The sequence below is a fragment of the Xiphophorus couchianus genome, chromosome 11, assembly GCF_001444195.1.
Source record: "Xiphophorus couchianus chromosome 11, X_couchianus-1.0, whole genome shotgun sequence".
NCBI lineage: Eukaryota > Metazoa > Chordata > Actinopteri > Cyprinodontiformes > Poeciliidae > Xiphophorus > Xiphophorus couchianus.
In genome coordinates, this window is record NC_040238.1 from 14,195,669 (window position 1) to 14,221,951 (window position 26,283).

General features: G+C 41.9%; 5 protein-coding genes across 5 annotated transcripts; 3 read left to right on the forward strand and 2 right to left on the reverse strand.

Moving 5' to 3' along the window:
* Window positions 1-4,772: 4,772 nt before the first annotated feature.
* LOC114153027 (olfactory receptor 146-like) lies at window positions 4,773-5,802 on the reverse strand. The gene has a single exon (XM_028031256.1). It carries the CDS (start codon window positions 5,800-5,802, stop codon window positions 4,858-4,860), a length of 945 nt encoding a protein of 314 aa, XP_027887057.1. The 3' UTR covers window positions 4,773-4,857.
* Window positions 5,803-6,786: 984 nt separating this feature from the next.
* LOC114153028 (olfactory receptor 52D1-like) lies at window positions 6,787-8,833 on the forward strand. Its single transcript, XM_028031257.1, has 3 exons — window positions 6,787-7,085; window positions 7,251-7,355; window positions 7,458-8,833. Exon 3 carries the CDS (start codon window positions 7,462-7,464, stop codon window positions 8,401-8,403), a length of 942 nt encoding a protein of 313 aa, XP_027887058.1. The 5' UTR covers window positions 6,787-7,085; window positions 7,251-7,355; window positions 7,458-7,461; the 3' UTR covers window positions 8,404-8,833.
* A 2,683-nt stretch (window positions 8,834-11,516) lies between these two features.
* LOC114153447 (olfactory receptor 52N2-like) lies at window positions 11,517-12,461 on the reverse strand. The gene has a single exon (XM_028031999.1). The coding sequence runs from the start codon at window positions 12,459-12,461 to the stop codon at window positions 11,517-11,519; it is 945 nt and encodes a 314-aa protein (XP_027887800.1).
* A 4,687-nt stretch (window positions 12,462-17,148) lies between these two features.
* LOC114153429 (olfactory receptor 52K1-like) lies at window positions 17,149-18,093 on the forward strand. Its single transcript, XM_028031975.1, has one exon. It carries the CDS (start codon window positions 17,149-17,151, stop codon window positions 18,091-18,093), a length of 945 nt encoding a protein of 314 aa, XP_027887776.1.
* A 3,960-nt stretch (window positions 18,094-22,053) lies between these two features.
* LOC114153450 (olfactory receptor 52D1-like) lies at window positions 22,054-23,025 on the forward strand. Its single transcript, XM_028032002.1, has one exon. The coding sequence runs from the start codon at window positions 22,054-22,056 to the stop codon at window positions 23,023-23,025; it is 972 nt and encodes a 323-aa protein (XP_027887803.1).
* Window positions 23,026-26,283: the final 3,258 nt, after the last annotated feature.

Consider the following 26,283-nt stretch of genomic DNA (forward strand, 5'->3'; position numbering starts at 1 on the left):
CTGACAGGCTGTGTGCTGCAGAAACTCCTGCAGGTCCCGCAGTTTGAGTTAATCAGTAACTCTCGGCGTTATCAGGAGGTTTTACAGCAGACCGTCAGGGTCGCGTTGCAAACATTTGGAATAAAATGCGAAAAGAGAAAAAGTTTCACATTTCCGGTTTTCATGCAGATGGTGATCTGATTAATTGATCAGCTGTTTTTTTTATTTTAAATTAAATTCAGAGTTGATCTAATTTGAAGGTTTTCAGTGAAATCAGAACAGCCGCGTCTCTCCAGCTGCTTCAGGCTTCAGGTCTCCTCTAAACCCAGCAGGTCGTTTTACGGTCAGACCAGCAGCAGCATGAAGACCCGTCATGATGAAGATGAAGGAAACAGAGAGGAAGACTTACTGTGAAGGCTTCAGCAGAGCGGCGGCGCTGGTTCTGGTTCTGCTCCTCTGCTGCAGCCTGAAGCCGATCCAGCGGCAGGAAGGCGGGGCGGCGGGAGGAACCAGGAAGCTTGGAGACGCTGTTCGGCTTCTGTTCGGCTGCAGCAGAGACCCATCAGAACCGGTCGGACCCGCTTATCTGCTGTTTGACCCAGTGGAGCGGATTCCTCCGGCCGGCCCACCCGCTTCACATCTGGATCTAGGATCGAACTGGTTCTGCCATATCTTATCCTGCGGGATTAATATTTCCGAATCTGGACCAGGAGTCTGGTTTCCCCTTTAAACCGAACCGGCTGTGAGGTTAAAGCTGTACTTTTATTAACCTGGTGGACCGGCTGCAGTTGTTACGCTGCTGGAGACTGAAAATAAATTCATTGGTCAAAAGGAACTAAATGAAGTTTATCAAACTTATTTGATCTGGATTTGTTTAACTTGACTTCTTAAAGGAGCAGTGTCGCGTGTTTTCCAGCCACATCGACATTCACAATCAACTAACTGTGTTACCTTCAGTTATAAAAGGCTTCATATGTCAAATATGACTTAAATAAATTTTACTTCCTAATTTATCTAGAAATTGGGCCTCTGTCTCTTTAAAAAACTCCTGCTCTTTCCGAAGTTCCGCCTCCAGGAAGTCATCCCAACATGGCTCCTCTGTTAACCTTTTAATGTTTTTACCAGCGTTGCTCTGAGCAGCAGCTCCTATAAGGAGCTCAGCAGAAGTTCGCTAATTGCTGCTGGCTAGTCTGAAGGAGCTGAGTGGGGGAGGAGCTGCGCCTCAAAGGCGAATGGTTGCCATGGAGATTAAAGGATTTCTCAAACATCAAAGCAACACTCCAGAGAAAAACTATAAAACATGATTTAAAGATAAAATGATTTTACATAAAACTTCCCCTTTAATAAACTTCATAAATGAACTTGATTACTTGTGACCAACCCCTCCTGACCCCAGAACATGAATGGATGGATGGATACTTGTGACCAATTAATATAGTATATATATTTAAGTTGGATCAGCTGTTCATTTTTTTCAGTGCAGGCTGACCATGCCTCCCTCTCTCCTCCTCCAGTTATTCATTATTAACAGCTTTATCTTTTCTCTCCAGACTCCAGGAGGCAGGTCAACTTCAAAACTTTGACCTAAAACTCTGGAACATAACTGAACCCAAACCATCAAGAACTGGGAGCTCTGGGAGCACTGGGAGCTCTGGGAGGTGTACTGACAACTGGTGATCAGAGGAAATAAAACTCCTCCAAAGTAAAAGTGAACAGATGTTGACCAGCAGATGTATCCGCTCATGTTCCTCCTCATTTCCCGTTCCAATCAGAAACAGTGAGATAAACCAGCCTAAAGTCAGGGTGTCTTTTAAAAGGGGAAAAATCTTAAAAGTGTGGCATGCATCTAAATTCAGCCCAGACCAGTCCATCCTTCTAACTCTTGTGCAGCAAGTCTCTCAGGTTTTCCTCTTTGAGTTGATTTGATGTTTTCTTGGGTTTTGTTGTCAGACTGAAACTGTCCGGTTCTTCTTCATCTCTCCACATTCACTTCCTGTTTGTGTTTGCTGACATCCTCCCTGTTTCCTGTCATGTTTTTCCATCAGACTCAGACTTTTAAAAATAAATCAAGTCAAACTGCATCCCTTACATCAGCAGGACGTCGGCTCTAACGGCCAGGATTCGTGGCTGAAGGCGGTCCGATAGCGCCACCATCAGGCCGTCTTCATCCGGGCCAACATTAAGCTTCACATCAAGCTTGAAACATTTATCGCTCATCCTTTAGCTGTTACACACCCTCTTCTGCCGAGAGAAACCTGACCTCAGCCTCCTTCCTCCATGAAAACAAAAAGCTGAAACGTGTTTTTCAGAATGTGGGTTAAAGGAAAAAAGACTGGAATATGAAATTAGGACAGTTTTTAGATTCAAAGTATTAGAAAAGTGAAGATGAATGAAATGTTAACTTTGGTAAAAACACCAGAGAACTGTTCAGATGGGACTGCTATGTGTGCTGTAACCAGCAGGGGGCGCCACAGTCCAGAAAACGCTCTTCAGCAAGACGAAAACAGGATCTGTTATACTACATGGGCAGTGTGGAAAAAATCTTTACATTGGCGTTAATAATCTGTGTTGACATTGCTTTAATTGATAAAAATAAATAGTTTGATCATTTACAGCTTAAATTGAACTTGTTAACTCAAAGCGACTCCTGAAGAAATCCTGCTGGTTGGAACATAAACACATTTATTCTCTATCATCTGTAATCCACTTTAATGGCCACATTTGCCCCTTCAGCTAGAAAGACTCTTGTACACTTGTAGATAAATGTGAGTTCAAACTTAAGACGTGTTATATTCAATTTCTGTCATTTTTCATATAATAAAATCAGGGCCGGCTCAAGCCTCCATGGGGCCCTAAGTAAAATTTGTTTTTGGGGCCCTTTGTTTCTGCCAACAATGTGGACTGGCTGCAATCAACAGTTAGAGGATTAGATCATTCGCACACCTGCTATAAACTTATTGCATCTCTGACGGTGCTGTTTGCATTATATACATGTATAATATAGGAAACATTTATTGGTCAGTGGATTTCTGGGAGCCGATTTCCTTAATTTTGGGGATCATGATTGGCTGATCCTTACAAGTGAAGCTCATCTTATCCCCTGAGCTTTGATAAAGTCCAAACACAAAGACCCTAGCATAAATGTTTGGCTGTTGAACTGAACCCTTCAAGGTCGCTATAAAGCTAATTAATTATTAGCAGCTTCACAAATCTTTTTTTATAAGCATTACATTACCAAGACACATTCAAACAAACTTTATCTTGGCTTTTTTTATATTCGTCCTATTTTCTTTCTCCTTGAAGGATAAGTCCTTTTGTGAGACATTGTTTTGCCAACTTATCTTCTACCGGAGCTCTGCACGCTGCACGCAGCTCAAATTACCGGATAAGCGTGCATGACCTACCGCGGCCACCAGGGGGCTCCCAAGAGCATTTCCCTTTCTTTTTATCCATAAAATAAAGATTTCTACATACATCATCAAATATATATTATTGTAAAAATAAATCACTTTATGAGGAAATTGTGTGTTTTCGTTATAATGACAGAAATCATTACTAAAAAAAACAAACAAAACAAAACAAAGCTGTGAATCTCAAACCTGTGACCTCACTGGCATTATTTTACTGAATCTCACTTCTTGAAATCTGAACTGACCCTTTAAAGCGAAGGTGGAAACTCAAGGTGCTTCAGGGCTGCTGTCCTGAAACGTCTAGATTGTCTAAACAACAATAATAATGTCAGTGTGCAGCCAGGTTCTCCAGAGTCCTGCTAAAATTATGATTATTTGATTCAGATCTGAAAGAAAAACACCAACCCTGGATTGGAGTTAGCCGTCCTGCTTATGGTGGCACGAAGAAAAGTGAGAAAAAATAACATAATGGAGTAATTTTAAATTAATTTAGATGTTATGTTAATTAGGTTTGTTATGGTTAAAGATATGTTTACTTTAGTGCAACTCAGTTTTAGTGTGGATGCAACTTCATGTTTAGCTTTGATAAAGTCCAATTTTAAGTATTTAAAACTTAAAAAGCAGCATGTTAAGATGAATGAACATATCTAGATACATGTACTAACATGTCTTAGTAGTTAAAATCATTGCTAAATGTTTAATTGTAAAGTTTGCCTGTTGAAATTTGAAGTTATTTTGTGTTGAAACTGTATATTACATTTTGTTACGCTGACCAGAGGGTTGCCATGGTGACTGAATGTTTCCGACCTTAAAATAATTAAGTCAAAAGCAAAATTCAGATTCACTTTATTCTGGTAAATAAACAGCATTACATAAAAGTAAAATCAAGACTTTTGTTCAGTGCTTTATACATTATTTCTAATATTTTTAAAAATACAAAGTCCTTAAATTTTAAAGTATTGCTTTGAATAAAAAAATTATTAGTTGGCTCATAATATCCCATTTATTAAGCATAACTGCCATTTTTGCAACTTAAAAAATATGTTAATAGTTTTATGTGCCTTTCACCATATTTCTGAGCAATACAACGAACAGAGTAAAACCCAGAATATAGACGTTAATTTTTATGTTAATTAAATCTTTCATTTTAAAAACATTGCAATAGTTTTCAGAAAAAACATTTTTTTCAGCAGCTTTTATGCATTTTCATATTTAGCTTCTTCAGTTATTTACTAATATAAATGGAAACTAATTAGTCCTTTAATTTCAAAAATTTTATTATTCAGCAACTCCTGAGCAATAAAATGTTTAACAATAACAACAACAACAATACAACTACAACTAATAATAATCTGTTAGTCGTTTTTGATAGATTGTGGAGTTTCTCCCTGTGATGTGGAAGGATGAACAGAATCATTGCTTTCATTCACAGTAAACCTCTAGATGGTGCTGTCGGGTTCTGTTGGACTCAGACTGATGACTGGACCTTTCTGGGCTGAAACCACCCGGTCAGAACCTTTTTCACCTCTTTGGACTGAACTCCGTAGATGATGGGGTTCAGGCTGCAGGGGATGATGTGGTACAAGATGATGGCCAGCTTCCTCTCCTCTGTGTACTGCGGGAAGCGGTGCAGAGCGATGGAAACCTTCCCGCTGGTGAACATAATGACGTAGACGATGAGGTGTGTGCTGCAGGTCCGCAAGGCTTTGCTGTTGAGGGACTTGCAGCGGCGGCTCAGACACACGGCCGCGATCCGGGCGTAGGTGATGACCATGCTGCCCACCGACACCACCGACAGAACCACGGTGAAGGTCAGGCCGTAGATGTTATTGATCTCCACGCTCTCGCAGGACAGCTTGAACAGTGAGGCGTTGTCACAGTACGGGTTGGTGATCAGAGTCCTGCAGCGGCTCAGCCGGATGGTCAGGCCCAGCAGAATCCCCACCAGAACCAAGGCCGAGCCCCAGGCAGAAGCGGTCAGCTTCACCACCATCCTGTTGGTCATTATCATAGAGTAACGCAGAGGATTACAGATGGCGACATATCTGTCGAAGGCCATGATCATCAGCACCGTCTGCGTTGACGTGCCGAACATGTGGACCAGGAAGGCCTGAACCACACACTGATGGTACCCGATGAGGCGCTCAGCCGGCGGCCTCAGGACGTCCGACATGACGCGAGGCAACACGAGACAATTTCCTACAACATCATTGAATGCTAGGCTGCAGTACAGCAGAAACATGGGCTGATGGAGGTTTCTGTCAACTAAGATCAAAAGGATCATGCCAGCGTTGGCGACCAGAACAAACAGGAAGGAGAAGAAGAAGAAGAAGAACAAAGGGAGCCTGGAGAACTTGGTGATCATCAGCCCCTCCAGCTGCAGCGTAAGGCTGTTGAAGGTGGAGTTTTCCATTCACCTGGAACAGAGCATGTACACACATTCAACATTTTCTCAAATAAACTCAACAGTTCAATCATCCAACTTCAGCAAAACAATAAATCTATGAGTTACAGGTTATTGTTTCATGAGAACCAGTAAGACAAGCTGGTGCCTGCTGGTTTCCAGTGGCTCCAAACAGAGCCGACCATCTGGCTGCAGACACAGCCTGGGATCCTGTTTATATCAGAAACTATTCAACCGAGAGAGTTGCATCAAAATGGATCCCATAGAAACTGTCACAACATAGAGTTACCATGTAGAGGAAAACAACGACCTCATCAGACTCGAAGTTCAGTCTCACAATCTGCCGCGATTCTCAAACAATAAACGTCATCATATCATTTTACAGAGTACATTTTACTACTCCTTTGATCCAAAAAGAGCCTTCAGGATCCAAGCAGCTCCCAATTTATGGAAGACGAACCAAACAGCAGAACTGTCTGACTGGCAACAGGAAACTGTTACCAGTCAGTAACAGTTTCCTGGTTTCCTTCCTCTGCTGGAAACCAGAGGAAGGAAAACAAAGACCTGTGTCATTTCTGAACACTTTACTCCAAACCTGCTTACTTAGGCCACATTTAAAGTTTTTATTTGATGAAATCTGAATTTGTTTTGTGTCGTTGTTCGTAATGTAAATGGAGGAGTTCCGGTTATGTTGTGTGCTCTTATTTTGAAAGGTGAGGCTGTGTTGTGGTAGCCATGTTTGCCCTAAAAGGGTTTCATTCCTCGTACTGGAGACTGAAAGAAGGGAAGTTTGTGATTAAACGGAGACGAGTTTCTACACTCCAGAGCTATTTCAACTCTTCTTGTCCCACTGGACACGTTTGAAACTCACATTCGACAAACTACTGAACGATGTAAAGCATCAAAATGGTGCAGCCCAACACACTCTTTATAGCAGTAAAGATGGCCGCCGCAGCACACTGTTTATAGCAGTAAAGATGGCCGCCGCAGCACACTGTTTATAGCAGTAAAGATGGCCGCCGCAGTGCTCTGTTTACGGCAGTAAAGATGGCCGCCATCTCTGATGGATTGTAAAGTTTCTGAGAGAGACGGCACAATCAGCAGCTAGTCGGCAGATGAAGGAAGCTGATAAAAGCTAACAGCTAACAATAACGGCCTTTAGTGGAGCATTGTCTGCAGTTTCTGAGCCGGTTTTGACCCGGTTCTGTTTGGATGTGAACTTAGACAAGGAGCGGTCAGTTGGGATGTGATGCGTTCACTGACTCAGACTCCTTTCATCTCTTCATTATCAGGTTGACCATCTTTCTTCTTCTGCTGTCTCACGTTAACAATGGAAAAGTCGGATAAAATTACTGCGGATGCTTTCAAAACATATGAAATAATTATTTAACCTTTCAATAAGTACAGTTGAGCAATGATGGAACCTTCCTGGTTGATTTCTGTTGCTATGACCACAGAGTTGACGTTGCCTCTCTAATGAACGGACGTCTTTATAAAACTGACAGAGCTGGAGGTCTGTCGCCACTCTGTCCAGTAAATCAAGAGGAAGGAAGAAAACTCTGGTAATATTTACAGTTTTTAATTTAATTTATTTAAAACGTTCCAAGAACTTCATATTTGTGATGACTTGTCCTCTTATCTCTTATTTTGTGCTTTTGTTTCAGACTGATGGAAAATTTCACCTTCAACAGCCTCACTCTGCAGATGGAAGGGATAAAAGTGACTCCAATGTCGATGTACCCTCTCTTTTTCTTCTTCCTTTCCATCTATCTGTTCATACTGATATCTAATGTGGGCATTATAATCATGATTTGCATGGACAGAAGCCTCCATCAGCCCATGTACCTGCTCTTCTGTAACCTGTCGTTTAACGATGTTCTTGGTAACTCGTACATGGTGCCCCGCCTGATGTCGGACATCTTGCTGCCGCCGGCTGAGCGCCTCATTGGTTACTATGAGTGTGTTGTTCAGGCTTTCTGTTCACACATTTTTGGCACTGCTTCCCACACGGTGCTGATGATCATGGCCTTTGACAGATATGTCGCCATCTGTAATCCGCTGCGTTACTCTGTGATAATGACCAACAGGATGGTGATGAAGCTGACCGTCTCTGCCTGGGGGTCGGCCTTGGTTCTGGTGGGGATTCTGCTGGGCCTGACGGTCCGGCTGAGCCGCTGCAGGACTCTGATCACCAACCCGTACTGTGACAACGCCTCACTGTTCAAGCTGTCCTGCGAGAGCGTGGTGATCAATAACATCTACGGCCTGACCTTCACCGTGGTTCTGTTGACCTCCTCCATCGGCAGCATCGTCTTCACCTACACCCGGATCACCATGGTCTGTCTAACCAGCAGGAACAAGTCTATAAACACTAAAGCCCTGAAGACCTGCAGCACACACCTCTTCGTCTACATGATCATGTTTGTATGTGGAAAGTTTAACATCGTGGTCCATCGCTTCCCTCAGTTCGTAGACCAAAGGAAGCTGGTAGCCATCTTGTTCCACATCGTCCCTGGAAGCCTGAACCCCGTCATCTACGGAGCTCAGTCCAAAGAGATCAAGAAATTCCTGTCCATGTTGTTCCGGTCCAGAAAGGTTCTGTCATCATAATGATGGATATCCAAACACCGTTCTAATTCTGTTTTCAAACATTTCTTATGTTTACTTTATATTTTCCGTATTTAGATGTTTTAAACATCTGATCCAGACAATAATTAAAATCTTCTGCTGTCATTGCACCTAACTGAATTTTGTTCATAAATATTCATGTATAAGTCTTTGAAAATACTAATATGAAATTATGTTTTAGTTCAAAAGCTAATTTATTTTCTTTGAAATACAAAAAAGTTATGTAGAAAATGTGATTTCAAAATAAAGTTCCTAATTAATGAACACAAAACAAAGGAACAGTTCTTGTTCTCTGATTCATTAACAGAAAGTTCATGAAAGGTAATATTTTTAATCAACTTGTCTTTTAATTGCTTTATTGTCTTCGTTTTTTGGATTAACTGACTATGGTGTCATGTGTCCCTGAAGTAGTTACCAGCATTACTGGTGAATGATTCTATTAATAAAGAACTGTTTTTGTAAATCAGACTGATTTGACTGATTCAGATGTAGATTTCTGCCTCCAAACTCTGCAAAGCCCTGATGAAAATCTAAATATTTGGTTCTAGATGGTCAAACATCATCTCTGATTCTGTCTTCTCTTAGTGAATCATGTTGGGTCAAAGACCAAAACATTCCCCCATGATTCTGAGGTCCCTTCTCTCCATTTATAGTTCACCTTTTTCTAACTGTTATTCGCTATTGGTTAGGTTAGTGTGGAACACGTTATAAGGCCAAGTATGCTGGGTTACCTGCATTCACACACTGAAACTGGATGCCACCGTTAATACAGTTAATATAAAGGGTTTAATTTGGTTGGCCAACCCTGAAGCAGCTTTAGCATCGTTAGCTTCATCGGTGTCAGTCGGACTCGCAGTCTCTGGTTTAATTCATCCTAAAGTTTTTCCGCCAGGTCGGGATCAGGACTCTGACATGTTGCCAAGGCGTGGGGACGATGTTTTATAAATTAGACCGCAGAATTAAAAATGACTCGACTCTATAGGGCCACATCAAGCCAAGCGAATTTATAAATCCAGCAAAAATACCACAAAACACAAAGTGAGTAAAACAAAACCTTACGTCAGTCCATATTGTTAGAATAATTATGTTTTGTTATCATTCTTACATAAGTAGTTACTAGTTTGTTTTTCATTTAAAGGTTTAGTATTCACACCCCAGAGAGGAAGAATCTGTTAAACCGTGTGAAAGACAAACTTTGCTTTTTCCCTAAACCTTGAAGCTGCAGCTGCTTTCTAATCTAGGGATCCTCCTTAAAGGGCCGGTGTCTTAGTTTATGTGTTCTTCCTTGTTTCAGAATAGCCATTCTTTGCTTTATCACTCTCCCACATTTCACTCTCGACTCCCTTCTTTCTTTTGGTTAATAAAAAGACAGGCTCTGCTGCAGGGAGTCAGAACGCATGAACACCTTGAAGAAGTGGTTTGCTGTGTTTTCTCCTTCTGCAGAAGCTTGGTTAAAAACTCATAAACGTTGTCTGTGGTTCTTTCTTTGTATTTAGGTAAACAAAATACCTATCACATATGTTTAGCAGTTTTGATGAATTGAGAACAAAATGGAGAACATTAATTATTATGTTAATTTGTCAAGTTTGAAGGTTGGACAAAAGTGGCAAAAGGCCCCAGAGGACAGATAAATGTTAAATGGTTCTCAGGTCAGATTTTGATGCTTGGCAGTGTGCAGGCTGCGCAGACTCAATGTATTTTATCGGTGGGACTGAGTGTGTCAGGTCAGCAAAGACGAGAAGTTTCTAGGAGCAGCAGAAGGTGATATATTTCTTAAACGAGCAAATATCTTGTTAAGATATGTCGTAATGAGCCTGAATTTTTGACCAGGCTGCAAGTTACAGTTTTCTGAATGCTGCCTGGGACACATGGGAAAAGCATGGGACTTCTGGGAACAACAGTGGGATGTATGAGGCGTGTCCACAGTGATCCCAGGTGTCAGTGACATTTGCCCTGCACTTTCTGCAGTTATAATGTCTGACAAGTGTCCCAAAATGCTCCAATTTCTGGACGCCTGTCATTAGAATTAGTGTTAGGCAAATGTCCCAGGTTTCGCAGGCCAGTGTGAGCTGTCCCTTCTCCAGGGATAGTGGAGAATTTTGATTCCAGGAATCAAAATTGGGGATCAGAAGTATTGGAAAGCACCTCCTGGGGGCTTACCTGGACCTCCAATTGAATCTGGATAAGCACACTTAAGCCGAGTCAAAGACCCATCAATCCAGGGTTAAAGAACTGGATTAGGTAAAACTTTGTGGGACATTTGCCTGACATTTTTCTAATTCAAGAGTAGGGTGAAAGTTTCTTTGGGCCAGTCTTACCCAGGAACATGTGCTACGGGGTGAACCTTGAACATTTTCCCAATATAACCTATGGGAAAGCCTTCATCAATCTGTAGTAAACCAACCAAGGAATTAGTTGCAGTTGAATTTCAGAGACGAGGCTTCCCTGAAAACAAACATATGAGGATGGTTGTAAAAAAGGGGAATGTTTTTATTTGTGAAAGAAAGTGACAAAAATATGAGTCATAACATTGAGCTATGTCCAACATACATGGCCTCTGATAGACGTTTACTGTACAGTATCAGTGACTGTATGTCCCTCAGTAGACGAACAGGAAGGGCTGTTCAACCTAAACATGGTCAATTGTATGTCTGGATCCACTACAGTTTACATTTCTTTGACAAATTTAAGACTAAAATCTGAACTTGTTCTAAACTCAATTTTAACATATTTTAAACTTTGACTTTAATATAGTATATAAATATAACCGTATTGTAGTCTAAGGACATTGTAAACATGTTTTGGCTAAAAAATACTCATAATATACTCAGAATATTTCCTTACTTTCAAGCATACATGATTTTTTCTTGATGGTCAATAAAGTTGTTTTTACAATTCTATGTACATTTCTATATTCAATAAACTAAACCCCTCCAGAACTGTCAGCGCCTACATTTTCTGAAACTCCCAACTAATGGGGATTTCTCTATCTCTCTCCTTTATCTTTTTTTACATACAAGCATTTCATTGTCAGATGTTTTAAACCTAACGAGTCGCACTCAGCTTTCAGAATTTAAAACTAATTTTACTCATTATTATGACGACAGAACCTTTCTGGAGAGGAACAGCTTGGACAGAAACCGCTTCATCTCTTTGGACTGAACGCCGTAGATGATGGGGTTCAGGCTGCCGGGGATGACATGGAACAGAATAACACACACTTTCCTGTACTCTGAGTATTCAGGGAAACGATGCAACACAATGTTCATTTTTCCAAAAACAAACATAATCATGTAGACAAAGAGGTGTGTGCTGCAGGTCTTCAAGGCTTTACTGTTCAGAGACTTGCTGTTACTGGTCAGACAGACCATGGTGATCCTGGTGTAGGTGACAATGATGCTGCCGATGGAGGAGGTCAAGAGAACCACGGTGAAGGTCAGGCCGTAGATGTTATTGATCACCACGCTCTCACAGGACAGCTTGAACAGTGAGGCGTTGTCACAGTAAGTATTAGCAATGAAAGTCCTACATCGGCTCAGTCGGATGGTCAGACCCAGCAGAATCCCCACCAGAACCAAGGCCGACCCCCAGGCAGAGACGGTCAGCTTCATCACCATCCTGTTGGTCATTATCACAGAATAACGTAGAGGATTACAGATGGCGACATATCTGTCGAAGGCCATGATCATCAGCACCGTGTGGGACGTGGTGCCGAACATGTGGGAACAGAAAGCCTGAACAACACACTCATAGTAACCAATGAGGCGCTCAGCTGGCGGCTGGAGAATGTCCATCAACACACGAGGCAACATGACAGAGTTTCCCAGAATATCATTAAAAGGCAGGTGGCAAAACAGCAAATACATGGGCTGATGGAGGCTTTTATCAAGGATAATCAGAGCCACAATCCCAATGTTAGCCATCATAATGAACAGATAGACGGACACCAACACGAAGAATACAGGGTACCTGGACGCCTCTTCCACATTTAACCCTTCAATCTGCAGCATATAGCTGTTGAAAGTGTAGTTTTCCATCATTACTAGATGCAAAAACCAATGAGCACCAATCACTGTTGAAAGGTGTGAAATTTGTTAAATCTTTTTTCAGAAAGCTGCAGGACTGATAGGAGTTTGCGCTCAAAGTCTATCAGAAAAGCTCAGTAATTTAGTGTCCAGATCAGGGGTGGGCAAACTTTTTGACTTGCGGGCCAGAATGGGTTCTAAAATTTGACAGAGGGGCCGGGCCAGGAGCATTTGGACAAGCAATGTAATTGATTAAACCTGGGGATTGAAATGTATTAAAAAAAAATTAAAGAAATCAACATTTAGTGGGAAAAAAAATCAATGGAATCACTTTCAACATTCAGAACATATTATTACCCAACGAAAGGAAGGGGTCTTTAAAATGAGAGCGATGTGCGGCATGTTAATTAAGCTACTGTATACCGCTGCTGTGCGTAAATGCGCAAGTTGCTATTTTTTTCATAACAGTAGAAAAACTCACATTTCAGTGGGAACAGTGTTGTTGTTCTCCTTTTTTTGCCAGTGCATCAAAGTCTGGAGTTAGTTTTGTTGTGGCAATTCTCAGAATAGATCTGAGGTGTTGGTCAGTTAACCGGGATCTGTATCGGGCTTTGTTGATGTTCATGACGCTGAAAGTCTGCTCACACACGTAGGTCGAGCCAAACAATGCCAGCATCTTCTGTGCCGTCCTCCGGAGGTTTGGAAATGTGGCTTCGTTAAGTGAAGCGTAAAAGTCATTCAGTTTAAGAGATCGGAACTTCTCTTTTGAGACGGAGTCAGACTGAAGATCGATCAGCTCCAATTGCAGCTCATGCGGTGCTGTTTCGGGGTCTTGTGACAGGGGACAGGACACCAGCTGAAGTGACTTTTCAATTTTTTCAAAATCAGTGAACCGACGGCAGAATTCTCTGTGCATGTCGTCCAGTGATTTGCAGTATTTCTTCACGTTTCGGGTGGCCTTTTGCATGGCCAGTGTGGGAAAATGAGCGAAAGATTTGTTTGACATTTGCCTGGAGAATAAAATCAGCTTGGATTTGAAGGCTCTCACATTTGTGTACATATCGTGCACAAACTGATCTTTCCCCTGCAGCTTAACGTTCAGCTCATTCATGTGTGACAATATGTCCACAGCAAACGCAAAGTCACAAAGCCAGTCCTCATCGCTCAGCTCAGGGAATTCGTCGGATTTCCCCATTAGCTCCAAAAACGAACGAATCTCCTCTTTGAGCTCCCACACTCGTTGGCAGACTTTCCCCAAACTTAACCAGCGGACACGAGAGTGGTAGGGTAAGTCCTGGTGATCCGCATCGGTTTCCTCTAGGAACGCAATGAACTGACGGTGATTAAGTCCCCTTGCTCGTATGAAGTTAACAAGTTTTACAACTGGATCCACAACATGATTAAGCTGCAATACAGACTTACACAGAGATTCTTGATGAATGATGCAGTGAAGAAAAGTAACACCCTGGTCAGGGTTTTCTTCTTTCACTTTATCTTGGATTCTCTTCAGCAACCCAACGTTTTTTCCAGTTAAATTTGGCGATCAATCCGTGGTGACACCGGCAAGTTTACTCCAAGGCAGCTTCATTCTCTCGATGACAGCAGACACCTGTTCATATAAGTCCTCTCCTCGCGTTTTCCCCTTCAGCGATTCCATGCTCAAAAGCTCCTCCGTTATCTCAAAACTGTCATTTATCCCTCGGATAAAAATTAGGAGCTGAGCAGTGTCTTTCATGTCGTTGCTTTCATCCAGTGCTAGTGAATATAAATTAAAGGACTCCGCTTTTTTGTTTAACTCGCTGACTATATCTTCGTCAATCAGTTCCACACGCCGAGTCACTGTCCTGCGTGACAAGCTGATTTTTTCAAACTTGCCTTTGCTTTCCGGACACAAGAGATCTGCTGTGTCTACTATGCATTCTTTCAAAAACTCGCCTTCGGATAAAGGCTTGCTAGCCTTTGCTAACTTGAATGCCAGCAAAAAACTTGCCTTGGTACTTGACTCCTGGATCGCAGTTTGTCGGTGAAAAAAATTCTGCTGAGTCTGTAAATTAGCTGCCAACCTCTGAGCAGTAGCCGCCCGTTCTTGTGTTGACAGCTTGCTAGCATAGTTAGCATGCTTTGTGGCAAAGTGACGGCTGATATTGTACTCTTTGAAAACTGCAACCGTTTCTTGGCATATCAGACATACAGCCGTTGATCGGACATCAGTAAAAAAATATTTTGTTGTCCACTCTTTTTTAAACACTCGGCACTCAGTGTCCACTTTTCTTTTCTTTGGTCCGCTCATTTTTACCGAAGGGGGGAAATGTCAGCTGGAAAGTGTGTCTAGACTAGTGCGCCGTCTATCGGGGAAACGAGGGTATTGCAGGGGAAAGGGAAATGAATCAGGATTTTACACATCCATGGGTTTTTACAATAATTTGGACAAGTTCGGCGGGCCGGATTAAAAAGCCTAACGGGCCGTATACGGCCCGGGGGCCGTAGTTTGCCCATGTCTGGTCCAGATTGTACCTTTAGTTTCTCCTGACTTTCTATAATGAGGTTCACTTGCTATCTAACTGGCACTGCAGAAAATCCCAGCATCCTTCCCCAGTTTATAATGACGGATTCAAGGGAGCTGTGGAAAGGGGAAGTCCCAACATGGAGGCGTTGCCGCTGGAGATGATCAAAGGTTTTCAATCTGTTTACAACTAGACAGCACGAACTCAAGTGTGTTGATTCAGTTAAAATGTTTTAGTTCAAAGGGAAAAGCTGCAAACTCTACAGAATTAGGCTGGTCTGAACTTTATTTTACTGGTGTATTCTGAGGCTGTCGGACAGCAGGAGCTGCTGGAAAACACCAGCTGAGTTAAATGCTGTAAAGATTCCTGCTTCCAAGTTCTCCAGCCAGAGGCCCAGGAGAGTTCACCTCCATCTTATGCTCCTGTCTATTGTTGTCAGATGACATGGTGGAGATGGGAGAAGGAGTTTGAACTGCAGTTAGCGGGTTGACAGTTCAATCCATCTGCCTCTGTTGTTTCCTAAGGCAAAGGCACTTCAACCCCCCTTGCCTGGTGGAGGTCAGAGGGCCCAACAGGTGGTGCTGTTGCATGGCAGCCTTGCCTCTTTCAGACTGCGCCAGAGCAGCTGGGCTATTATGCAGCAGTTTGCCACTATCAGTGCATGAATGTGTGAATGACTGAATGTAGTGTGAAGCACTTTGGGGTCTTCTGGATGTGTGCAGAAAGGTTCTTCTCCATCTCATGATGTTGTTCCTGAGTTCTGTATTGAGATGATCCAGGAAGTTCTACCTCTTTGAGGTTTCGCTTGTCCAATATGGCTGAACCTCCCACAGTTAAGGTAAAAATAATCACCAAGAGAGGTTGAAAATGAAAGCTCTAATACACCCCAGATCCAGACTGGCCCAGGAGAGTTACTCATGTCCCTGTCCTTAGTTGTCAGATGGCAGTGGTCATCTGGTCTGGAAGACTATTGTCCTTGACAATAGTCATCTGGGACTCCCAGATCCAGACTGGTAGGTTATGGCTAACATAACCTGCCTTGACAGATTTCAGGAAAAACGTCTCAAATTTCTCCAGAAGAGCAGAGTCCTCTGTAAAGTTGTGATCCTGTGCAAAGGCTTCAAACTCTAGGGCCTCTGGTAGAACTGCTTATGACGATGAGGTGAGCAGCAAGGTTGGTTTTGTTTTACACATGCAATGAGCAGCCACTCGATTAGGTAATCATTAACATTTCTGTGCTGGACATGGTTTGCCATCTGAACTGTTGATTTGCTGCAATTTTATCAACTGCACATAATTCAAGTACTCTGAGATGACTCTGTGTTTGGTTCTGGTTCTGGGGAGCCAGAAGACCTCAGAGGTCTGTGGTGGTCAGACATTCAGGATCTATAAACTAACATCAGTATTTTCTATGGAAGGACTTTAAAAGATGATGTGCTCCATCTTTCTGGTTTCAGTTGGAACTCTAGCTGCAGCTGTTGATTTTTGTAGGCATACCTGTCTATAAAACTGCAGTGACATCTGCAGGGTCAGTGCAACAGTTGCATTGACTCAGTTGCAGTAATCAGTGCAACTAAAGACAAAGGCCTGGATGAGTTTCTTTACATTTTGCTGGAACATTTGTATCTTAGTCCTGGAAATGTTCTTCAGGTGATGGAAGGCCGACTTTGTAACTGTCTTTATTACATCAGCCCACGATTCACCAGTTGATTCTAAATCTGTCATAGCTACATTTAGAAAACGGAAACATTCAACACCATTTTCACCATTCAAATTTAAAAATTGTCATAATTAAGTGAGCAATGCTGGTTAAATGGAGTGGCACCATTTGTTGACGCAACACCAGTTCATTGGCGTGGCCTGCGGGTTTTAGTCTCCATGACTACTAGCATGTTGTTACATCGCTACTCTCAGATGAATAGACAAATTTATATAAAAATCAGGCAAGACAGTCCTCTCCTACAGTCAAGGTGGTTCATCTTTGCGAGCCTGAGAAGGTAAGAAATCCCAGGTAAATGTTGGGGTTATACTCAAACTTTTTGAATATGTTGCTTTCATCAATCTACATTTGGTGTCTGTGTTTCCAAACCAACAAATCATTTTGCTCCTTCTGAAAGGTGCCCTTGTCAAATTTTTCATAATTATTTTTCATGTGGCAAGAAGAAATCTTGATGTTCTCATTTGATCTTTCTTTCAGGATGATGGAAAATGAAACCTTTAACAGTCTGACCCTCCAGGTGGAGGGGTTAAAGGTCACAGAGACATCAGTGTACCCTGTCTTTTTGTTTTTCCTCTTCTCCTATCTGTTCATAATGATACTGAATATTGCGATTATAATCCTGGTTTGTATTGATAAGAGCCTCCATCAGCCCATGTATTTGCTGTTCTCTAACCTTCCAGTTAATGACATCTTTGGGAATTCAATTGTTTTGCCCCGTTTGCTGTCGGACCTCCTGAAGCCTCCCTCAGAGTTGATAATCGGTTACTATGAGTGTGTTGTTCAGGCTTTCTGCACTCAGATGTTCGGCACCACGTCCCACACGGTGCTGATGATCATGGCCTTTGACAGATATGTCGCCATCTGTAATCCGCTGCGTTACTCTGTGATAATGACCAACAGGATGGTGATGAAGCTGACCGTCTCTGCCTGGGGGTCGGCCTTGGTTCTGGTGGGGATTCTGCTGGGCCTGACGGTCCGGCTGAGCCGCTGCAGGACTCTGATCACCAACCCGTACTGTGACAACGCCTCACTGTTCAAGCTGTCCTGCGAGAGCGTGGTGATCAATAACATCTACGGCCTGACCTTCACCGTGGTTCTGTTGACCTCCTCCATCGGCAGCATCGTCTTCACCTACACCCGGATCACCATGGTCTGTCTAACCAGCAGGAACAAGTCTATAAACACTAAAGCCCTGAAGACCTGCAGCACACACCTGGTTGTGTATCTCATCATGCTTTTCTGTGGCATACTGGTCATCCTGTTGCATCGTTTCCCTCAGTACTCGGACCAGAGGAAAATGTCGGCCATCTTGTTTCACATCATCCCCTGCAGCCTGAATCCCATCATTTATGGAGTTCAGTCCAAAGAAATAAGACGATTCCTCTCTAACGCTTTCAGATCTAGAAAAGTTTTATCATCTTGAAAAAAAATATATTTTATGGTTTACAAAAGTTGTCTAATAGGAATTGAGAAATGAAATATTTTGTTTAAATGCAAGCAGCTAGTTTTTTAAATTTATTTTTATGACCCAAGATTTAATAATAATATTATATTAATAATAATAAGTCTGAATTTAAATACCTGAATTGTTTTTTTTTGTGTGTGTGTGTTTCTTATATAATACAGAACTTTTATTGGTCATTTTTATGCTTACGTGATGTAAAATTGCCTTTTTATCTCGGGACAATTTTCTGTCACATTTCGATCTCTTTGATTAAAGAATAAAGATTTTAGAGGCTTGCATTTGTCTTTGTGTAACCTGACATCCCAGTTTAAAACCCATTTGAAGTAATTTAATGTATTTTTCCCAATTAAATACCAACAATTGTTCCTATCTTTGGCCTTCAGTTTCATTCAAAAGTTTCGTTTAAAACATAAAGTGTTTCTGAAAACTCCTTCCTGTTGAAGCTAAAACACATTCAGTTGGACTGTCTGTGTCCAGAGAGTCAAACTTTGTTTCAGGCGCTCAGGGGACACAGCGCCCCCTGGTGAGCAGCAAGTTTCATCAGTATGTTTTGAACAGAACAGTGTTGGAAGTTTCCAGAACAAAGAAAATCATTAATGACTCCCAGTGTGAGCTGCTCCATAAAAACACTTATCAACAGTTTCTGATAATGAACCCAGAGGGAGGAAACACTAAAAGATGTTTATTACAGTTCAGACAATAACCTGACTACAAAAACTGTTGATGAAAGATCTCCTCTGGGATCCTCAAACCGTGAAAGACTTTAACTTATTTTGTTAGCGTTGTCTCATGCAAAGGATCCAGAACATTTTCCAAAGTCTCAGTCTGAAAACACAGAGCTTGTGTTTCTCCTTTAGCTGGCAACAACAAGCTCTTCAATAAATTGCAGTAAATCAAACAAAACAATAAACATGTCAAATAATTTCAGGGGCACTAAATCCTGAGAGACGGCAGCGGTGAAGACATGCAGCTGTCAACGTGTGCAAACTCAGACCAAAGTGTCTGCAGAGACAGAGAACCAGGTCAAATCAATCTGTTTGATTTCATTAGTCCTGGTCACTCACACACCTGAGAGATTTGAGGCCTGCAGGGGCCTGGATTACTGTTCGTAACTTACAAAACTAAAGCAATAGAAGGAAAAACAGTTGTGCTAATATGTTATTTTCCTTTTATTGAATCGGTTTTAAAATGTCTTTTTTTATTTTCTGGATTCAGTCCTTCACCTACACATGTTGGGACATCAGTAAATGTCTCCACATAAAAGGGGGAAGTAGATACTATTGAACAATGTAAAGATCAAGAGAGGATGTGAAACAGCAGCAGGAAAAACATGGAAGGTTTCTTGAAGAAATCCATGTTTCCTCACATTCAGTTAACTCCAGAATAATACACACTCCTGGACAGTTGAAGTTGAAAATAAATGACGGTCAACAAGTTGTTCCTTTGAGCTGGAAGTAGTGTTAACATTATTGAACAGCCAGTGGGCATTTCCAGCCAGAGTCCATGAGCTCTAGATCAGGGTGATGGTACGGAGGCTCTCCAACTTCAAAGACCAAGCTGAGTTTTGATCAAAAAGGATAAAAAAGAATTTGAAATATGTTGTTTTAGTTCATGAATCATCTTATTAGAATAAATATGTCAGAGTCTTATATTTGCATCTCTGAGGGGCCCACTGACCCCAAATTACTATCAATTCAAGAAGCACACAGAGATTTTTTCCCTGTAGATGTCAGAGGACAGGAAGCTTTTGGACTCAAAGCAGCAAACAGGAAGTGAAGCATAAAAAGTTATTTGTAAAGAGATTGAACTTTGAAGGTCTTGCTCCTCACCTGTTTGTGTTCAGGGAGTCAAACTGTTTCAGGTGTTTGGGGCTCAGGGGCCCACTGGTGGTTTCATTAGTCTGCGGTCCAACAACAAACAGGAACAACATTCATGTTTCTCAACAACAGTGAGCATTAATGAGCGACACCATAAAAACCCAGAGGACTAACTATCAACAGTTTCTGATGATAATTAGTCCTCTGGGAGGAAACGTGACAGGAGACGTTTCTGTAGGGATTCACATGTTGTCACATATCAGCTTTTATGAAACACTCAAACTAAGTTCGAGTCATGACTAGAAGTCAGGGAAACAAATCAAAACATAAATCGGAATCTAAGAAAGTTTGTCATGTAAACTTGTAAGGAGACAAAGTGCTAAAAGAGAACATTTTCAGTCTGTCTTAAAACAAATGCAATTTAAATAAAGACAATAATAATTCAGTTTCAGGAGAGAAGTAATTTCAAAAAGCAGCTGTCTGGTCAAGACTGAAAATCACTGGATCTTTAAGCAGAGAGAAGATCAACATAAAACCAAACCACTACAGGAACATCATTCTTGTTTAAGAGTAGAAACCATCCAAGAGGACTCAGATCTCTGGACGATCTCCAGACGACTCTGGCTCAAATGATCACCAGATCATCTGGGAACCTAAAACACACAAATACAACTAGGGAGGCCACCTGGCACCATAATGAGACAAAGAGTCCCTGTCCATCGTCCCCTGATCACCTCAGGTTCTAATTCAATTATCTCACTGGTCACAGTGGAAGGCAAGAGATTTCTGAGGTCCTCATTACTTTCAATAGACCAACATAAACTTCTTTAATGCAGCATCAGAAGAGTCATTGGGGGGCATCTCCAGTCGCCCACAGGACTACCAACTATGCACACACTCACACAGATCGACAGAGGCCACTTAACCTAACAGTCATGTTTTAGGATCGGGAAAATGCCGGAGTACCCAGAGAGAACCCACATATTCACAGGGAGAATGTGCGACCTCCATGCAGAATGACCCCCAGCCAGGACTCAAAACCCAGGACCTTCCTGTGCTTCCAGATGTCCAACTGCACTGCCCACCACCGTGGTCTTCACAGCACAAACAAACAATCACTGGATTGAATAAATTACTGACCAGACAAGCCGAAGGCCAGATTAGAGGAGAGGCAAAACCAGAGCACACTTACTGTGCCCAAAATGAGCAAAAATCTTCAAACCCAAATGTCATGAGCTCTGAGGGCTGGACGCCCACAAAGAATCTTACAGAAAAACTGACCAATACAAAATGCTGCAGTAACAGCAAACTGATCAGCAAACATGAGTGAATGATGGGATGAGCAGAAGGCCAAACGCAGCTGCTGCAATGGGGATATAAAGATGGAAATATGGGAAGGACATTGTGTCATGAATCCTTCAGGCTTTGTTAATCACTGAACACTGACCAGCTAACTGAGTAAAGCATGACACACTTCCATATTAGAAAAACAGATTTGCAACTCTGGAACAAACTAAATTTATGGCAAAGCTGCAACAAGTATAAAAAGATGAATGAATTGTGAGCATGAGGAAGGTCTGAACTGAAATTATGTCAAAGTTTCTGTCTTTATGTTTCATACATTGTCCTGTACCCAATTTGGTGACTCTTCAAAGCTCTGGGGTGATTTGCCCAAAACCTGCAGGTCCCACATCAAAGACTGTACAGAAGAAACCAGAATGAAGAGAAACAGGATTTCAGGTGTGAATGCCTCCAGCGCTGTCTTTCCATTATGAAGTAAGTTTATGTTAAAGTTTATGGAAGAACATGCGTGACGAATGTTGCAAGGTGTTTTTGGGTGGATGGTTTGTTGACAGTTTCTCCCGCTCCCCACTGGTTTAGTTTTACTCTGAAGACTCTCCCACTGATGATCCAGCTCTTTATAAAACTGAGAGTGAAGCTGCTGTTTCCTTTCAGTCAGTCGGTTTCTGGGTCTCTGAACAGAACCAAGGGAACTAACTGGTAAATGATTATAGTTGTGTTATGAACTCGTAAGTTGGCCTTCTTGATGTGGATGCTTGTAGTTATTTAATTTATTTGGGAATGATCTCTGCATTTAAAAATGTCCTCCTGTTTCTTCTGCAGGTTGATGGAAAACTACACCTTAAACAGCTTTACCCTCCAGATAGAAGGGTTAGATGTCTCAGAGAAATTTTTGTATCCTGTGTTTTTCTTCTTTCTCCTTTCTTACCTGGGAATAATGATGCTGAATGTGGGGATTGTGATCCTGATTTGCATGGACAGAAGCCTCCATCAGCCCATGTACCTGCTCTTCTGTAACCTGCCGCTTAACGACATCCTAGGTGTCTCGTACATGGTGCCCCGCCTGATGTCGGACATCTTGCTGCCGCCGGCTGAGCGCCTCATTGGTTACTATGAGTGTGTTGTTCAGGCTTTCTGTTCCCACATGTTAGGCACCACGTCCCACACGGTGCTGATGATCATGGCCTTCGACAGATATGTTGCCATCTGTAATCCGCTGCGTTACTCTGTGATAATGACCAACAGGATGGTGATGAAGCTGACCGTCTCTGCCTGGGGGTCGGCCTTGGTTCTGGTGGGGATTCTGCTGGGCCTGACGGTCCGGCTGAGCCGCTGCAGGACTCTGATCACCAACCCATTTTGTGACAACGTCTCACTGTTCAAGCTGTCCTGCGAGAGCGTGGTGATCAATAACATCTACGGCCTGACCTTCACCGTGGTTCTGTTCACCTCCTCCATCGGCAGCATCGTCTTCACCTACACCCGGATCACCATGGTCTGTCTAACCAGCAGGAACAAGTCTATAAACACTAAAGCCCTGAAGACCTGCAGCACACACCTGGTTGTGTATCTCATCATGCTTTTCTGTGGTATTTTTATTATAGCTATGCATCGTTTCCCTCAGTACTCGGACCAGAGGAAATTGTCGGCCATTTTGATCCATATCATTCCCAGCAGCCTGAATCCCATCATTTATGGAGTTCAGACCAAAGAAATTCAGAAATTCCTGTCCAAGTTTTTTCAGTCTAGGAAGATTTTTTCTTGGTCTTAAAAACTAATGTGTCCAGGAAGTTAATCCAGGATAGCTGTCTACTTTAGAAGTGTACCGATTTATTGGCCCTGATTTCCTTAATTTTAGGAGATTGGCGATCGGCCGATACTTACATGAGAAATCGATCTTATCCTCCGATCTCATTTACCTCAGCAAAGGTCTGCAGAGCCACTGTCCCTTATTGCTGTCTCATGAGAGACGTTTGACTGGCAGACCGGCCCACTAGGTCAGGTTTGCATGTTTACAATAGTCACCCCATTGTTGCCAACTCAGCACAATCTTCCTACATTTAGCAACATTTCAACAAAAAAAAAAAAAAGGCATCAGAATCTGCAGGTCAGGCATATTAAAGATCAGCCAGCAAATGGCAACAGGAGCAGCTTTAGTTTACAGTGATGCCAGCTGGACTAGAATCCTGTTAATCTGGGCAGAAATCCTGATTCATTCCTCAGCGCTTTACATTCTCCACTGTGTGATTCAGACAGTCGCTGGTTTGGATCCGCAGAATGAAAAAACCTTTCTGAGGTCAGTAACAGGTTTTCACCGGATTGATCCGTTTCACTCCGGACTCTGTTCCGACCAGCTGAACTGAACTCTGCTTCTCAGAACCGCTTCTCTGTGTCCACCCATAACAGGCAACCTAGCTGAGAAACTCTTCTGGCTTTTTTTATTTTATTTATTGTTTTATTTTTTACCAGCAACATATCAGTTTCAATTTCTTTGGTCAAATTTGTGAAAAATTCTCACACTAACATTTTTAAAGAAACCACAACATTAAGCTCCAACACAATGATTTCTTAAGAAGCTTTCACATCTCCCTGCATGGTTAGAAGACGGTTAGACGACAACACGGTGGAGACTCTGGAGTGGCCTAGTCAAAGCCCAGACCTCTTCACAGCAGACCCCCAGCAACCTAGCAGAAGTGGCTCAGTTTAGTGGGAAGAATGAGGAAAACTAAGCAGCCTGACTGACTCTCTGCAGCCAGAGGTGCCAAAACTACATATTGACTGGAAAGGAGGGAACAATTATGCAAGGATTTTTTTTATTGATGTGAAATATTTTTATTTCAAGTTCATTATTTCAGCAGTTTTCACTTTGACAATTAATGCTGCTGCATGTAACTTATATATATATATATATATATATATATATATATATATTTAAATGTTTATTTAAACAGACTGAGCAGGAATGGTGTATTTTTGTGACTAATGTAGGAGCTCAGGTGGATAAGTTAAATGTTTTCACAGATTGTCTCTTATGTTAATGAGTCACAAGGTGACTTTTCAAAAAATAGTTACAGAACAGATTTTTCATAAAAGTTTCATGCTGTGACTTTAAGGCCGTAATATTGTTAGGTTTTCTTATAAAAGCAACACTTTTTGTTGATCATGACTGATTTACAAAACAAAACAATAATAAAACATCTAAGGCAGTGAATGTTTTCACAGTCACTGCTTACTGAAAACATGTGAAACGTTTCTGAAGCTTCATCCCAGAGGTCCTGAGTTCACCAGTTCTGACTGGAAAACTTCAGTCTGGCTTCAGGTTTTCCTCTTAGAGGAAAGACCTGCTACAAAATCAAACCCAAAGATAAAGATGATGGTTCTGGTTCTGATGGTTCTGATTCTGTTGGTTCTGGTTCTGATGGTGTTAGGTGTGGTTCTGATGGTTCTTGCCTCCTGAGACAGTCCAGCTGAACTGGTTATAGTGAATGCCTCCCATGGTTCCTCTGAGATCTCCCTGACTGACTCAGGCCTCAGGCGGATCTTTGGGTCTCACTTTGGTCTTCACGCCTTCCACCAGTCAGGAGGTCCAGAATGAGCCTCAGGTTTAAACTGGGCCAACCTGCTGACTGGTCCAGGTGCTTGGCTGCTCAGTGTTCCTCTTACATCTCCTCATGAGCTCAGACAATAGTTTTATCAATCCCAGTTTGTCTATGAGGAAACTCTTCCGGTATTCTGACCATTAATCTCCTTCTTGCTAATTATACTGCAGTTCTACCATTTTCAAAGCTTTCTTCCTTTTGCTATGCTGCCCCCTTCTGGTGACCTTAAGCATGTGTTCATGCCTGTGACATACGATCATTTCTTTTCAAAACTAGTGGACTGCTTATTTTGTTTAAAAATGTTTATTGCTATGTCAATAAAGCGCTGAACAGCAGTTTGCATAGAAATGATTGAACCTTTAATTATTGGGATAAAGTTGAATCACTTTACAACCTGCAGCCTGGTGGAGACTTTAAAGCCGAAGCGATGGATGTTTCCAGTTACTGGTGCAGTTAGACTCATTGACATGTTGAATGACATCACTCAGTAAAATAATTATTCTTCCTGTATTAGTGATGGCGTTATAATGAATACAATATTTCATAGTCTCTGCCTAGTCGAAAATAAATAAATAAATCTTGAGAAATGCACAGAGATCTAGTTCTTTTTTATTTGTGATGCAAATAAAGAGAAAATATGTATCAGTCAGATGAAACCCACAACGCTGATAGGTTTATGTAATTTAACACATCTTAGGTTTATTCCTAAATATTTCCCTAAAACATTTTGACATCGTTCATCTTCATAAAGTCAGTTTTCCATCAGCTGATTATGAGACAGGATGTGTCTCTGCTGCAGCAGATACAGGCATGTAAGGCTGCTTTTATTTTGAAACATCTCTGTGTCTGGATCTGGAAACAACTTATCGCTGTTTACGTTCAGTGATGACGCTTCACCCGAGTTTGACGATGTTGCTATAAATCTGCAGGCTGAGCTGAGGAGTCAGTGGATGAGAAGGTTTCTGTCAACAGGTGAGTGTCGGACTGAATGTCTCCTGTTAGTTTTACGATTCAGACTTTTACTGTGTTTGGCATCAAGTTTGGCCCTGTTGCTGGCAGCGCTCTGTTTACACATGATATATTTCTGTACTGATAATATCGTAGTGATAATAGGCAGTGATGTCTACCCAGTCATGTTCATCCTCATCAACATTTTAAAAGGAACCAAGAGTAAAGAAACCGACATCTGGAGTTTTGAGCAGAAATGGCTCCGTTTCTAACATCATTGTCAGATTTTAGGCATTTCATTTTCCAGGCCACTGAGTGAAAACTGCTTGGAGGAAAACCCAGTTGAGATCTGATGAATCTGCTGTCAGGTTGCTGTAACACCAGATCATCACCTGATTCACCTTCAACCGTTTTTACTCTCCAGTGATGAGGAGGATGTTTTGAAGTGTTTTTGTTTTGCTTTAAGCTTCACATTTATCATC

Bases quoted from the DNA above. Each gene is read 5' to 3' on its own strand.
- LOC114153027 (XM_028031256.1), bottom strand. From the start codon at position 5,802: ATGGAAAACTCCACCTTCAACAGCCTTACGCTGCAGCTGGAGGGGCTG.
- LOC114153028 (XM_028031257.1), top strand. From the start codon at position 7,462: ATGGAAAATTTCACCTTCAACAGCCTCACTCTGCAGATGGAAGGGATA.
- LOC114153447 (XM_028031999.1), bottom strand. From the start codon at position 12,461: ATGATGGAAAACTACACTTTCAACAGCTATATGCTGCAGATTGAAGGG.
- LOC114153429 (XM_028031975.1), top strand. From the start codon at position 17,149: ATGATGGAAAATGAAACCTTTAACAGTCTGACCCTCCAGGTGGAGGGG.
- LOC114153450 (XM_028032002.1), top strand. From the start codon at position 22,054: ATGTCCTCCTGTTTCTTCTGCAGGTTGATGGAAAACTACACCTTAAAC.